Source organism: Bidens hawaiensis, unplaced genomic scaffold, assembly GCF_021521415.1.
Source record: "Bidens hawaiensis isolate Kalapana, Puna unplaced genomic scaffold, B.hawaiensis_p1.1 tig00062229_1, whole genome shotgun sequence".
In the NCBI taxonomy this organism is placed as follows: domain Eukaryota; kingdom Viridiplantae; phylum Streptophyta; class Magnoliopsida; order Asterales; family Asteraceae; genus Bidens; species Bidens hawaiensis.
The window spans coordinates 3,750-19,524 of record NW_027501162.1 but is presented as its reverse complement, the minus strand read 5'-3'; the positions used below and the strand labels follow the sequence as shown (position 1 = coordinate 19,524).

At 33.0% G+C, this 15,775-nt stretch overlaps 2 protein-coding genes across 2 annotated transcripts; one reads left to right on the top strand and one right to left on the bottom strand.

Moving 5' to 3' along the window:
* On the top strand, positions 1–3,659 carry LOC143603602 (putative protein kinase At2g41970). Its single transcript, XM_077080357.1, has 7 exons — positions 1–91; positions 178–434; positions 1,714–1,840; positions 1,915–2,188; positions 2,592–2,724; positions 2,829–2,915; positions 3,531–3,659. The coding sequence occupies exons 1-7, from the start codon at positions 1–3 to the stop codon at positions 3,657–3,659; spliced, it is 1,098 nt and encodes a 365-aa protein (XP_076936472.1).
* Positions 3,660–5,000: 1,341 nt separating this feature from the next.
* Positions 5,001–11,182, bottom strand: LOC143603597 (carbon catabolite repressor protein 4 homolog 1-like). Its single transcript, XM_077080354.1, has 12 exons — positions 11,103–11,182; positions 10,863–11,044; positions 8,806–9,514; positions 7,840–7,926; positions 7,011–7,094; positions 6,843–6,929; positions 6,671–6,757; positions 6,525–6,578; positions 5,732–5,823; positions 5,520–5,634; positions 5,307–5,445; positions 5,001–5,191 (listed from the first exon to the last, which is right to left on the bottom strand). The coding sequence occupies exons 1-12, from the start codon at positions 11,127–11,129 to the stop codon at positions 5,046–5,048; spliced, it is 1,809 nt and encodes a 602-aa protein (XP_076936469.1). The 5' UTR covers positions 11,130–11,182; the 3' UTR covers positions 5,001–5,045.
* Between the last annotated feature and the right edge of the window lie 4,593 nt (positions 11,183–15,775).

The window sequence follows — 15,775 nt, the reverse complement described above, 5'->3', positions numbered from 1 at the left end:
ATGTCTTGTTGTGGAGGTTCTGTAGAAGATTATGTTGGTGGGCCCACAAACAATGTCACGACAGCACCGCCTCGAGGACCGCCTTACGGAGGTAACTAACAACACACAGTTTTTATAAATTTTTATAGCTTTTTAATTTTATAAACTTTTTACAAAGTTGAAGTTTTTGTGATTTAGGGAGTAATAGAGGAGAACCAAGGAGTTCAGTGCCTGCAAGAAGTGGGGCCCAGCAAAAGGTGTTGCCAATCGAAACACCAGCATTATCGTTAAGCGAGTTAAACAAGATTACAAGTAGCTTTGGTACAAAATCTTTGGTTGGCGAAGGTTCGTATGGTCGAGTTTTTTATGGAAAGTTAAGTACAGGAGAAGAAGTTGCAGTTAAAAAACTGGATACCAGTTCTTCAACTGAGTCTGATAATGAGTTTGCAAACCAGGTTAGAGCTTTGAAAATTTTAATTATTCATAATGTTAAATTAAATGAGTTTGGCCCGTTTTGACCGGAAAAATTGACCCGTTACTCAGCCTGTCATTTTGCCAACTCTATATATATATGTAACAACCAGTGGCGGATCTAGACGGAAACCTCAGGGGTAACGTTAAAAAAATATTTTTAACCGTATTTCATACAATGTAAAGGAATATTTTTTACTGTATTTCATACAATAGCCGATTTTTTTTACCTTATTTCATATAATATATATATTTTTAACTTGGTGTTAGACCAATATTATCATTTTCTTGGAATTTTCGTTTAAAAATATTGCTAGTAAGATTTTGTCGGTTCATCTTCCAAGTTCCTGAATTTTAGAAGAAACAAAATATAAACCCTAAATCTCTAACCAATTACAGTTTACATAATCCAAATATTCAATAAACCATAAGCAATCATTCAAAGATTCAATTGCCCATAAACACATCCAAATTAACAATTTATATAAACAAATTAACAATTACAAATTTAGATAAAAGTAGAAGAATGCTTAAACTAAACAATAGAAGTCGAACCATGGAAGAGGGACTGAGAAAACTCTGACCGTCACTTACTCGGCTGCGACGTGGAGGTGCGGTGATCGAAGGAGGGTAGCAGGGAGTCAGAACAGTGTGGGGTGCAAGCAGCGTGGGGTGAACAATGGCTGAATGAAACTTTGTTTTGTTAAATATTGATGTCCAGCCTAAACAAAATACCCAAGGTAGGGATGAGCAAATTTGGTACTGACCGGTACCGATACCGAAATCGTTACCGATTTGGTACCGTCGGTACCAAATCGGTGCCAAAGTTTTGAGTTTCGGTATTGGTACCGGCACCGGTATTTCCGAATTTTTTGCCTTTGACAGTACCGAACCGAAGATTTCGGTACCGGTACCAAATATTTGCGACTTCGGGACCGGGACCGGTTGGTACCGGTCTCATCCCTAATCCAAGGGGAACAACGAATGATGGTTTTAGTTGGTTTGGACTTTAATTTGGTTGATCTTTAAAATTTGGTTGGGCTTTAATTGGTTTTACCTTTTAATTTGGTTGGGCTTTAAACAAATAGGGGTAACGTTATATTTTTTCAGGGGTAGCGAAACACGAAAACTAACCGAAAAAAGAAAAACTTGTGCTACTTACGAAAAGTTGAGGGGTAGCGGTGGCTACCCCTAGTTACATGCTAAGTCCACCACTAGTAACAACCAACTGTTAACATGCACGTTTCACTCGTTTATTTGCAGTTATCGGTCGTTTCAAGGCTTAAAAACGAGCATTTTGTTGAGTTGCTCGGGTATTGCTTGGAGGCAAACAACCGCATCTTGGTATATCAGTATGCATCGATGGGTTCGTTGCACGACGTATTACATGGTACATAAATGTAACTTCTCTTAATCTTTATTTTAACTTTTTAGTTTTAACTTTTGGGAGTTTTGTAAATATAGGAAGAAAGGGTGTAAAAGGGGCGGAACCGGGCCCAGTGCTGAGCTGGACTCAGAGAGTTAAAATCGCGTATGGTGCAGCAAAAGGGCTCGAGTATTTACACGAAAAGGTTCAACCTTCGATTGTGCATCGTGATGTTCGGTCCAGCAATATTTTATTATTTAACGATTGCCATACAAAGATTGCTGATTTTAATTTGAGCAATCAGTCGTCTGATGCTGCAGCTCGGTTACATTCGACTCGAGTTTTGGGAACGTTTGGATATCATGCTCCAGAGTAAGTATTTGTTTCTGTTGATATGCGTGGGTTGGGTAACGGGTCAAAATCAGTTTTGATCAAACACTCAAAACGACTATTTTCTTTTTAGGTTGGGTTGACCTGTGTCACTTTTTATTATTTTTTTGTATAAAATAATTATTAGAGTAAAATATGAATGCATCTTAAAAAAACAATTTAAGAGGTTATATGCGTTAAAAATTTGTTTTCAGCCCGTTAGTGTTTGGTCAAACGGGCCAAAACAAGTTGCGGTCAACAACTGAAAACATTCTTTTTCTTAAAGTTGGATTGACCCGCGACACTTTTATTTCTGGCAAAAAATTATTGCAGTAAAGCATACACTTAAAAATGTTCGTTTACGGCCCGTTAGTGTTTGGACATAACATATAATATTTTGATTCAGGTATGCAATGACGGGGCAAATAACTCAAAAAAGTGATGTTTATAGTTTTGGAGTCGTTCTTCTGGAACTTTTGTGTGGAAGAAAACCAGTTGACCACACAATGCCAAAAGGGCAACAAAGTCTTGTAACTTGGGTGTGTCTTTTTTACTTGCTATTGATAATCTTTAATACTGTTTAGGGACAAATAGGTCATTTTAGCTTCAATGCTAATTATGAATGAGATCTTGCTTGTAACAGGCAACTCCAAGGTTAAGTGAGGATAAAGTAAAGCAATGTGTTGACCCGAAGTTAAATACCGACTACCCTCCAAAGGCGGCCGCTAAGGTATATTTCTGTTTTTTTTGTTTAATTTTTATTATTTTCATTCGGGCTATGTTTTACTTTTAAAAGGAAATATGTGAAATGGGCCAAAAGTCGCTTAAAATGTCTTCCTAATGCATTGGATCAATATGTCGAAAACTGTAGTTTTATTAAAATATAATAATTATTTTTAAAGGCACAAAACAAAGAAAAGGAAAAAAAAGTTTAATCAAAATGTCTTTTAATACACACTATTTATTTATAACTAAAATAATAGTAATCTCATACAGAGCCTTGACCCGACTCGTTTTTACTCAAACCCAATTTGACCCGATCCAATTTTTCTCAACCCAAATTTCATTAGCCGCTAGCTTATACGAATCTGGGACCTGACTTGACCTGTTTTGGCTCAGGACCGATTTGACCCGAACATTTTAACTCAAACCCAACTTGACATGACCTGTGTTGACTCAAACCCATCTGACCCAACCCATGTAGACTAAAACCCAATTTGACCCGACCCATTTTGACTCGTTACCAAACTTGTTTCATATCTACTGATTACCAACCACTCACTTTTACACTAATTAAAACTGGTTAACTCGCTAACGTTTTCTTTCCTGTGTCTGGGATACTCAGATGGCAGCAGTCGCAGCATTATGCGTTCAATATGAAGCAGATTTCAGGCCAACTATGACAATTGTTGTAAAAGCTTTGCAGCCACTATACAATTCAAAACCAGCAGCCACAGAACCTCAACTTCCTTAAACAAATTCCTAGAATCCATATTCGAGTTTTATCGGGAAACGTTATTAGCTTGAAATGTATATTAGAACCAATTATGAGATTGCTTCATCGATATCATGGTAAAAAAAAATGGAACTGGTAATATAGAGTGTGTTTGTAATTTGTTAATTTTTCAAGTTTTGTATGATTTTAGTAATTACCATGTTTTATTTGTGCCGATTTAATTCAATTGTTTTTACCTATACAGCTACTAAATAGTAAATACGCACGTGTACAATAGGTAAACTAGATTATCAACAAACTTGGTATATTTTAAAGCGTTTTTAACAATACGTGAAAATAAAGTAGATACACAAAATCATTTCACCTATCTTATAACTATAAAGTATAATATCGTCTACATCATTATTTTGCAAACTCCCTAAACTTCATATTAGTTAACGGGTGCAGATTTAGTCATTTATGTTTATACCAAATTGCAGGTCTCATCCGAAAACCAAGAATACTACTACATAGGCTGTCTTTATTTCAAATGTTGTAACACATTTACAAAAAGTTAAAGAACTTAATGTATTACAACTTTTGAAATAAAGGAAGCTTTCGGTAATTTCCTTAGTTTAAGGACAGGACATGCAAGTTGGTATAAACACAAAAGATAAAATTATGGGCAAAAATAAAAAATCCGAAGAAAAAAAAATTGAGCATAAACAATAATGCATTCAAAATCAAACTCGACCCGTGAGCTATTATATTGAACCAAGGATATCATATAAATTATCTTTCTATTAAAAAGAAAGAAGAAACAAAAACAAATAAGACATGTATATGAAAAAAGGGTAGTAAAATAAACATGATACAATAGTAGATCAATTAACACCTTTAGATCTACTTTTCTTACCTTTTGTTCATTGCTTTCTCTTTTTTTCTTTTCTTAACTTCTATCTTCAAGATTTTGCTTTTTGACCGAACCTGTAATGACCGATACACAAGATTAATGAGTCAACCAAGTCGACTTAGGGGTTCCAATGTTAATAATCCTTTAGTATTTTTTCTTTTACCAAATACTGGTAATAAAAATATAGAAAGAATTACACGAATGGTCCCTATGGTATGTCCAAATTTCACTTTTGGTCCTCAAGTACGAGAAAGTACGCAAGTCCAAACTTATGCATAAACGTAATTTATTTGGTCCGTGACATGAATGGATAGTTAATTTCTTCTGATAAGTGGCGTGAAATAACTAAGATGCTCTTGATACGTTACGTTTATGCATGATCTTAGACTTGTGGCGGAGGACCAAAAGTGAAAATTTTAATATTTATGCAAATATGATCAACCAACCCTTTCGGAATCAAGAAATCAAAAAGGTATATATTTGAAGTAATAAATGCTTGCCTAAAAATGAAACTAACGTCTAGCACGAGGTTTGCAACGGAACTCAGCCATTAATGCAATATGATCAGAAGACCATTCGGGTGAAGGTAGTGCTGTGTCTTTCCTTAAACTATCTTCATCCAAAAGCTCCAACAAAGATTCCACACTCAAACTGTCGGCTGAAAAACACATCATATGTAAAACTCATAAAATAAAGAATAAAATGTGGATAATAATAATAATAATAATAATAATAATAATAATAATAATAAAGAGTGGCAATAAAATATGTACCTGAGTAAAATATGTAATCAAGGGTACCAATAAAATCCCGTGTGCAATTTGTAAACAACGGTTCGTTTGTAGTGGGGTCCACTCTCTTCTTTTGTTGCTCATAACTCCCAATTCTTGCAAAAGACGAATACGCACTAACCTGTAATACAATTTTATGAAAGTAAAGTATTTTGAAGAAACAAAATTAAAAAAATAATTGAATATTTATATTACCAGAGGCAAAGTATGAGTCAATTTAGTGGTGGGTCGAAGAATCCCGAGCGGGTCAACTGCTAAATCTGGATGCATCGGGTTAACTTTCCCCATTGCTAAAAGTGCATGAGGAGCACTGCAAAATTCAAAATGGTCATTTTTAACAATTTATATTACATGAAATTAAACAATGATTATAATTAAAATTTATATTAAGTAAATACAAAACAAACCTTCCAGGAACCGAATTAAAATCTCCACAAACTAACATTGGTATATCTGCACTCGCGGCTATCTTTTCTAAACCTTTTAATAAAGTATGAACCTGAAATTAATATAATTAACTAGAGTTAACTACATCACTCAACCGTAACACAGATGGTCTCTGTAGTGGATGAAGGCTAGCTTGTAAACGAACCGAACGAACACAAACGGGTTCGTACGTTTTTGTTCATTTATATTAAACCGAACAGACGTACGAATTTTCTTGTTCATGTTCGTTCGTTTTATACAAACGAACATGAACATGGCTTTTTGTTCATTTAACTAAACGAACGAACATGAATACATGTCTTGTTCACTCATTTACGTTTGGCTATATATCAATCATGTTCGTTGTTTAAATATTGGTTCAAATATATTCATTACTAATGTCTAATATTAATTCATAATCAATTGGAATTTCGTATTTGAAAAACCTTTGGATATCTTTGTTTACTTTTAAACTATTGGATGTAATGATCATGGTATTTTGGACTTAAGAGTTAAGAATACATTTACTTTTGATAGGTGTTCGTTCAAAACTCTCATTTATGTTTATTTTCTTAACGAACAAACACAAACATGAATGAAGATTAGAAAACGAACACGAACACGTTCAATCATTCATTTTCTAATTTCTATACGCGTAATTTTAAAAAAGTGGAGACTGGTCTGCAATATGGGCAAACTACAGGGACCATTCGTGTAATTAACTCTATTAACTAAAGCTGTTTATTTTTTATAATTAGAGGTTAAAAGAATAACCTGCCATAATTTAACATCCTTTAGATCTTGTTGAACATTCACATGGGTGTTTGCCTACACACCATAAAAAATAAATATATAAATAAATGTTAAAGCTTAAGAAAAATTTAAATAATTAAAAAGATACATAAAATGCCATGTCATACCACACAAACAAGTTGTCGTTTCCCAGGATTATCAACACCGTAGTTACTGAACTTTGCTTCTAGAACAACAATTAATGCAACATTATCCTGTTACACATCATAAAAACTATATAAAAATAAATAGAAGCAAAAATAAAAAAAAAATGAATTACAAGAATGATAAGAAAGATACCTTAACAAGCCGATTTAGAGCGGTTTTCTTCTGAGCACTGGGAACTAAAGCATCTGTTAAAGATTGTGCAGCTTTATTAAACTCAACCTGCAAATTCAGACCTATATTTAATTAGTATATCAATGGTGCTAAAATGTTACTAAAATAATGCAAATATATATTTTATACCTCGTATTTTTTGACGTGTGAAAACCTATCTCGACGGAAAAATGTAGCACATCCATCGATAGTCATAACACTGCCATTGAAAACCTGCAACCAAACAACAATCACAAGAATCAATAATGAACTTTTTTTATCCATTTTCAAATTGTTGAAAATACATAAGTTAAATATGATTGAAAAAAGAAATTCATTATTATAAGAAAAATCCATTTAATGTAGGCCTAAGGCCTGTAAATGAACCGACCATTCAGCGGAAAGTTCTGTTCATTTAATTAAACAAACATTAGCACATGTCTTGTTCGTTCATTTGCGTTTGTGAATGTCCGTTTACATTCGTTCATTTACTTTAGTTTATATAGATTCATTTATGCTTGTTTATTTACGTTCTATTAAATATTCATTCAAGTTCATTTATTACTATATTAATTGAGAAATCAATTTAAATTTCATATTTTAAAACCTTTTGTTTTGATATCTTTGTTTACTATTGAAATACAGGATGTAGAGATAATGGTATTTTAGACTTTAATAATAATTTCACGTTTACTTTTAGGTGATGTTGGTTTATGTTGGTAAATTGTTCATTTAGAATATTAACGAACAAACATAAACGAGCACGACCACATTATTTTCTTAATGAACATTCGTTCTCGTTAGGTTAATGTTAAATATACGAACATGAATAAGCCCTATTTGTGTTCGTGTGGTTCATTTGCAGGCCTAATTTCTTAAATGGTTTTATCCATTTGTTAAAATAAAAATTTACTACCTATAAATCTGAACTTCATAAAAGTATTTAAAACAATAATAAAAGTATAAGTATGAAACATACCTCGGTTGTTTTCTTCTTATATAGAGCCTGATAACCATGTTTGTCGAGCTCAGGTGCAAAAAACTCTTCAAAATGATCACTTTGAATCTGAAAAAAAGCTAAAGCATTTTTAGCTTAGCTTTTTAACCATCAAAATCAACTTAGAAATGTGCACATTTAAAATGATTGTCATTGTAACATATCAGAATCAAATAATCAACTGCAATGAAATGAGCCATAAAAGATTGTGTTTGGATGTGCTTCTGTTGTTTAAAGTTGTAATAATAAATAATCAACCGTAAGTATTTTGACGAATTCTAAATATTTAGAAAAAATATTACCAAAAATGTGCAAAAAACAGCATTATTGTTAAAATAAAGGGGCACGTGTCTTGTGAGATGGGAGAAAAAATCTCAGATTAGAATCAAAAAGGGGTAAAAATACTTATTTTACATGTTTACTCTTCAATAACCATTTTTGTTGAGTCTAAACAAGGCCACTTTACTCTTCGGAAGTTAGTAATAAATCAACTGTTTTGAATATCTGAGTATTTCTGATTATTTAAGAAAATAATACTTAAACGGGACATTATTGTAAACAAAACAAATTATTACTTGTGAGATGGTACAAAAAAAATCTCTAAAATCAGATTAAAAAGAAAACATATTTATTTTACCCTTCAACCAGTTATGTTAAGTCTAAAACAAGAAAAAGTTCCTGTTTAAAATTGACACAGATTCAGAAAGAAAAATATTGTTTTGAGCATTTATAAATTTCTGATTTAAGAAATAATACCTAAATGAGCAAAAAACAACATTATTGTAAACAAAAGAATTACTAGTTGTGAGATTGTACAGAAAAGTCTCTCAAAATACTGAAATAGTTTCAAAGGAAGTAAATTCGCAACTAGTAGTCTTATTTGACCCTTTGAGAACGATTATCAAAATTTAACTCCATAATCAAAACATCAAATAATCAAAATTCTACCTCTTGAAGACAAACAATATCTGCTCGATATCCAACAATCTCTCGTAACAAATTTTGTCTACGATACGGCCAAGAAAGGGCCCACGAAGGACAATAACTGAACATATCACCCGTAGCAAATGTATCCGACAAAATATTATATGACAACACAGTAAACGTCCCCGAATCCAAACTCCCCACTGCCACATCAGCGTTACTAACCGAGACCAACCGCCGTGGACTCGGTGACGGAGCCGGAATCACCCGTGACGTCAGTAAAGTATTCGCTGATCCAACAGTTGACTTTGACTCAACATCAACCACCACACATTCAAACTTCAAAACGTGACCAATATCATCGGCGGTTGGTGTGTAAGTTTTTAACCGCCCGACTTCAAACCATGTTTCACCACCGTTCCTATGTGTCACAGCTGCAGGATATAACGGTGTGGAAGCACCGTTTGATAAGCTTTGACTAATGATATTATTGTTGTTATTAAATCGGCCAAATATTTCTTCTTCTTCGTTTCCGTTTTCGTTAACGGCACTTGTGGCCCGTTCGTGAAGAACGCGATGGTGTTGCCACGCATCGGAAAAACATTTAGGAGAACAATGGTAACTTTTAGCAACGGGTATTTTAGCCTTAACGCAACCTACACATTGTAAAGTAGCTTGTTCTGATGGATGTATGCTGCAGATTGTGACTTTTTTATCACTATGTATACGATACCTGCAAAATTAGATGAGACTGCTAAAATATGTGTTTTTCTGTTGTGAAAATTTGTAGCAATCAGATGATTAGTTGTTTGAACGAATGACAAAATCTAGAGGTGTTTTGTGAAATGTGGGTAAGAATCCCTGAAACTTGGTAATAAGGGGTAAATTAGTCATTTTATGCCTACACTTGTACTAAAGATGATATTTTTATAGCAAATAAACCTCTAATGAGGATACTCATAAATGTAAAAAACCTTCAAATTTCTAAATAGCAAAACTCAAATTACGTAGAAAATCTAGGGCGAATTTAAAGAGGACTTTTTTATATAAAAATCTCCCTTCTTGTGACTACTAATAATTAATTGAAAAATGTCAAAACAAAAAAACGACACAAATGAAGTAAGAAATCTATGGCAATACTTACAGAATAGTAAAAATTTATAAATTTTGGTTATGCAAAGGGTGAATTGATCATTTTAAAATTTTTATTTCTATACTTGTATTAAACAGTAAACATAAATCTCTATATCAAAGAAACCACTCTTTCCATGTGGCAAGTGGCTACTAATAAACATTGTTAAATACCTATACAGAAAATATACAAAAAAAAATAATAATAATAAAATACAAATGAAGCAAGAAATCTAGTAAATATATATGAAATTTTGTTACAACTTACAATAAGAACTGAACTTGTCATTTAAACTTTTTTATCAGTATAAACGTATAATTATACTATAAACATGAAGTTTTTATAGCACAAAAACTTCATATTTCATGTTACTACTGACTATCATCGAAATTTTACTCCAAAATTTACAAACTACCATACTATGATCCGATTGCCCGTAAAAGGGTGATACACTAATATAGCTTAAAATTATGGTTTAGATACTAGCCAATGCTCTAAATCTATATCCTTCAACATTTTACCACCACTGATGCATTCAATAAAAGAAACCAAATTACGGTAGTGTCCTAAGTTACTGCAAGTACTAGACCAAACAGCAATACGTTTTATATTCTTGGACAAAACTTGGTGCTGTGTTGGTAGAGGGGCATTCATTTCAGAACCAATAAGGCAAACAAAAGTATACACTCCCAAAAAAGGTAAATTTCCCTAATCGTACTAATGACCATGGTTGTAAAAATCTCAATTAATCGCTAGTCCCGGCCCCACCGCCCGACTAGCGATTACTACAACACTACTGATCACATCAAGTAACAAACTTTAATATCTTTAAATAGCAAACTAATGCATAACACACCATAAAGCAACAATCTTTCACACTCTAAACAAGCATTAACTGGTATAAAACTTCCAAATTCAGTTAAAACCACATAACAAACAAACAACTAACCACTTATATCTCAAGAACTGCCCGTCGACCGGCGCAGATTCCGCCACATCATCCGCAAACACAGTCTGATCAGCGCCACGAAGCAGCACGTACGGTGAAAGCTCGCAGCCGACAATCGGAATCTCAGACGGCAAATGCACTCTCAGCACACTCAGCATGCTTTCAATCACAATAACATAACCCTAATTCACCAACAATCAATAACAACAATAATGATAATAATGATGATAATGATAGTACTCGGCGGACACGTGGCGGATCCGCCATTACTGTTTGTATATCATCAATTGAGCTTCTGGTGAGAAGATCGTGAGGAATTGGTGAGTGGAGGTTGAAATTGGAGTGTGGAATTGAGTGATTGAGTGGTTGATTTGAGGATTAGGGTTTGATTGAGAGATCTGTGTAGTTTGATTTGGGAATTAGGGTTTTAATAATAATAATAATAATAATAATAATAATAATAATAAAGATGAAGACGATGACGTGTTTAGTGTCTGACGTGTTAAAGATTTTGTGTGACTGTGATTTTATTGTGTTTGGTATTGTTTTAATTTAGTTTTTAATGAGTTCATGAAAATAACATATTTAGGTGAGATAAAAGCTAAATTTTTCTTCTTTTAGGTAGGTTGAAAATGACATCTGCTGCTTAGTGTTTGTGACATACGGATGAGCAAATTCGGCACTGGTATCGAAATCGATACTGGTATCAAATCAATGTCAAAGTTTTGAGTTTCGGTATCGGGACCGGTACTGGTATTTCCTAAATTTTTTACCTTTGGTATCGGTACTAAACCGAAGATTTCGATACCGATACTGGTACCAAAAAATTGCGATTTTCGGGACCGGTCGGTACCGGTATTGTACCGGTCTCATCCCTATCGTCACGTGTCTCGTTTTTTCTTTTGTTTTTTTTTTATTTTTTTAATTCTTTTTTTATCATTAAGTAGTGTTTGATACACATAAATGATGGGGGGGGGGGGTGAAATGAGTTATTGTGATGGAATGAGAATGGGCGTTTGATTGGTCAATGAAATTGAATCAATCATTATATATGGAATCCTATTCCATCAAAGCAATTTCTTCACACCCCTCTTTTTTTTAGTTCCATTGCTCTTAACCCTACTCTCTCAACACCACACCACCACCTTACAGCCACCACCACCACTTGACCACCACCACCTGACCACCGTCGGCGTCACAACCAGCACCCGACCACCACCACCACCGTCACTGCTAGTACTACAATCATCAAAACCGCCTAGGCAGCCACTGTTATCACCACTACTATAATCGTCACAACCACTTGATCACACTTGTCGTCACTTATGCCACCACCACCATCGTCATTACAAATTTATTTTTGTAACTTTTTTAGATAGAAGTATTTTTATTATTTTTATTTCATTCATACGTTCTTTTTTTTCTTGCTACCAAATAACATAAAGTAGTAATGCATTTCATTCCATGGGTTAACCAAACAAGTCAACTGAATAATAATGATCTAATAATTTCTTTTTACATTTCATTCCCTCTCCATTTTTTTACCTTCAATCAAACACAACCTAGATGTTTTGTTAAATTTAGTAATGGGATGTATAGACAGTACACACACACATATATATATACACATACTAGTATAGAGCCCGTGCGTTGCGATCAGGAGTTTGGTTGGCTTGTTATGATACTGGCAATATGCGGTTGCAAAATTTATATTCGGTATAGTTTACCGTACAAAAGATAATTTGTCAAACTTGGCATGCAATTTGACTTTAGTTGGTCAAAGTGTATGCAAATATGCAATCTGTCACATTAATAATTTGATGATCTGATTTGCTATAAATTTATATATAAAATGTAAATTCATACCAGAGACAAAGTGAACTCCATTAACTTACCGTATTACAATTATTACAATGTTAATAATAATTGTTTTTTGTAACTAAACACATTAATTGCATGTTACATCCTCTAAACTTCATAAAATGTCATCTAGTATCCAACGGCAGAAAAAAAACACAAACTTAAATCGTCATTCTGCCTTCTTCACTTGAGGGGCCTCCATAAAGAGAGACCGCATAAAACAACATACAGATTAAACTAAACTAATCACTCCTAAGACGATACATCTTTGGCATAAAACGAACAAAATTTAATCGCCAATACCTCAAATAATTTCTTGAAACGTTACAGAATACTTAATTTCTTTGCCGGTTTAAATTAGGCCCATAAACTTTCAAAAGGTCATTGGGTACGAAATTTCCTTGAAAAATAAGTAATTCTAATTATTAAGTTTATTCTTTATTTCCAATTTAAACATAAAATAGCAATCAAACTGTAACCAATTTTGACCACAAAAACTCAAGCTTGACTAAAAAGTCACCACAAACCTGCTTTTTTTCTTTGCTTCCCAAATTCTTATTCATCTATATTAAGCAAGCTGCACTTCACGATAGGATAAAAAAAATCAATGAAGAGTTTTATTTCGAATCAGACTTGGATGAATATTTAACAAGGATGAGCACATTTTGCTAGCTTGGTCGGAATAGATAAGGGAATATATGTATCAATATTAAACTACCATGAGCCAAATGGGTGCGGTGTAATAGTTTAAACAATAAAGGGCAGAAATGCCCCGGCAAACTGTAATAATTTCTCATATTAAATATCTTTCATTTACTCATATTTTGAGACCCCAAATGTTGGTATTCATTTTTGTATACTAAACAACATGATCTCATAGTCACTAACCGTAGGATGCCTCAGAATATGAATATTATAGGTCCATACATAAAATCCATTTGCATTTCAAAGTTAGTCATCCATAAATATAAGGTACAAACTAAATAAACCACAAATATGAAACTAAAACAATGACAGTAAAGGTTTATCAAATCTAAATGTATTTTTGCTACTTGTGCATAAATACGCGTTCAGAAAATACGTATCGCATGAACCCCCGAATCACACGCTGCTGCTTTGGCCTGGTGGCCTGGGTATCAGGGAATAAAGTTACATATTAGACTACAAGTCTACAAATCTGGGTTAGTATTATAATCCCCAAATTCACATTCATTATGTGTAAGCCGGCGCTTCACAGAGAGTTTGTAAATTCATTATCTACATCATCAAAACGCCTACACTAAAAGACGTCATAACAATCCAACATAAAATCCTAGGGCATCAACAATTAAAGTTCTACCCAACATGAAGTTCAAATGACTTGTAATTGCGGCACCTGCAAAGATAACAAAACATGTCATGATATGAAAACTAATCTGAAATTTGTAAGATAAACCTAAAAACATTGCATTACTTAATATAAGAAAGCAATGTCACAAAGGATCCATGATATGACTTCATTGAATATAACATATCAGTTTAGGTTTTCACAAAATAAATATAAGAAATGCATGAAGGTTGCTCCGTCAAACAAATGTGTTTAGCGTTCAATTAAAATACGGTGCATGCCTTCTCTATTGTTCAAGAAAACGATCTCTACGATGCATTGTGGATCGTAAATAAGAATTCAATAACTGCAATTTCAAAAAACTCCTTTTCGCATTTGCTACTGTGACTATTGGTGTTCGAAGTCAACGTTATTGTTATCCCGCCTATTCATTTCATTTTTTCTATTCATTTACCTTTTATTGATTAATAAAAAGTAACGGGTCTCTTTCAATATTTAATTTTTAATGACCTATAAATCTTTAGGTAATTTAAAAAAAATGGGTCTAAAAAGTGTTTGAGTATTATAAAAATAGTGAGATTATAAGTGTTCAGATATTCTATATATATAACTCCGGGAATTTTTAAAAATTTTTGTGCCTTTGAAAAAAATGTACCCAACCTGGCGCCCACAGTGCCCAACCTTAGAGCCGGCCCTTTTTATAAGCTATTTGTATGGAACTTAACATTTTGAACAAGTTTGTAAATGAAAATGCCTATTAAAGGGTTGACATGTACTAAATCCATCTTAAGCTATAAATCAGTTCTTTAAATAGTTATTCCGACATCATCTTTCTACCTGATCATAAAAACTTCTTCATTTTCTCGTCTCAACTAAGGTTATACATAAAAACTTACGTTTATTATATTATATTATATAATATTATTATATATATTATACATAAAAACTTACGACCCGCTGAAGAGGGATTTTTGTAAACTTGATCGAATTGAAGTTTTTACCTTTTTGTGCCTGTGATGTTTTGCGTCGATCTCTTTGTTTGGAGGGTATTTTGGTAAACTTGATGGATCACATGTATATAACTTAAAAAAGGACTTGTAGTTTCGAAGTTTAGAATTCCTACATGCTTTTTACATTCTCACATCAACTCATTTAGTTATATTGATTCTTGTAGTCTTTATTTAAACAGTTTTTTACAAAAGCTAAACACAATTACTTTAAATAATACAGTTGACTTTTAAAGTCAACTAATGTTAATTAATATTTTTGCTATAGTCTACACAGATGCTATGAAGTGCACACACTCAAGTTGAGTGTTTCTGTATAAATTGATATCCTTTTGGATCCATTATTATTTTATTTTTTCATGTTTTGTCTTTTGGTTGTATTAAGTGCCAGTAACGTACTGTTTTATCGTGATAAAATGAAATTAGTGAATTTCTCACAAACTCGTTGCATTGCGTGAGCAATGTACTAGGCTATATTTTACAATCATAAAATTTGTTAGCGTCTAAATGTTTGAAGGGGATTATAAGCTAAAACCTTCGCAACAGTTGTGCTATTCGGTTTTAGGTAACAGGTCTAACCAAGTTAGCCTATGACTTGTAACATGCTGGCACACTTTTATGTAGTTTCTACTAAAAAGGTATATATATCTCTTAATTATTAACGATGCCTTAGTTTTTTATAAAACAATATTATAATAATACTTACTTTAATATTTGAG

Excerpts from the sequence above, each read along its gene's own strand:
- LOC143603602 (XM_077080357.1), top strand. The coding sequence starts at position 1 with ATGTCTTGTTGTGGAGGTTCTGTAGAAGATTATGTTGGTGGGCCCACA. Across the intron at positions 435-1,713 it reads ATAATGAGTTTGCAAACCAG|TTATCGGTCGTTTCAAGGCT; the intron begins GTTAGAGCTTTG and ends GTTTATTTGCAG. Across the intron at positions 2,725-2,828 it reads AACAAAGTCTTGTAACTTGG|GCAACTCCAAGGTTAAGTGA; the intron begins GTGTGTCTTTTT and ends TGCTTGTAACAG.
- LOC143603597 (XM_077080354.1), bottom strand. The coding sequence starts at position 11,129 with ATGGCGGATCCGCCACGTGTCCGCCGA. Across the intron at positions 11,045-11,102 it reads ATCCGCCACGTGTCCGCCGA|GGTTATGTTATTGTGATTGA; the intron begins GTACTATCATTA and ends TTGGTGAATTAG. Across the intron at positions 6,758-6,842 it reads CTCTAAATCGGCTTGTTAAG|GATAATGTTGCATTAATTGT; the intron begins GTATCTTTCTTA and ends GATGTGTAACAG.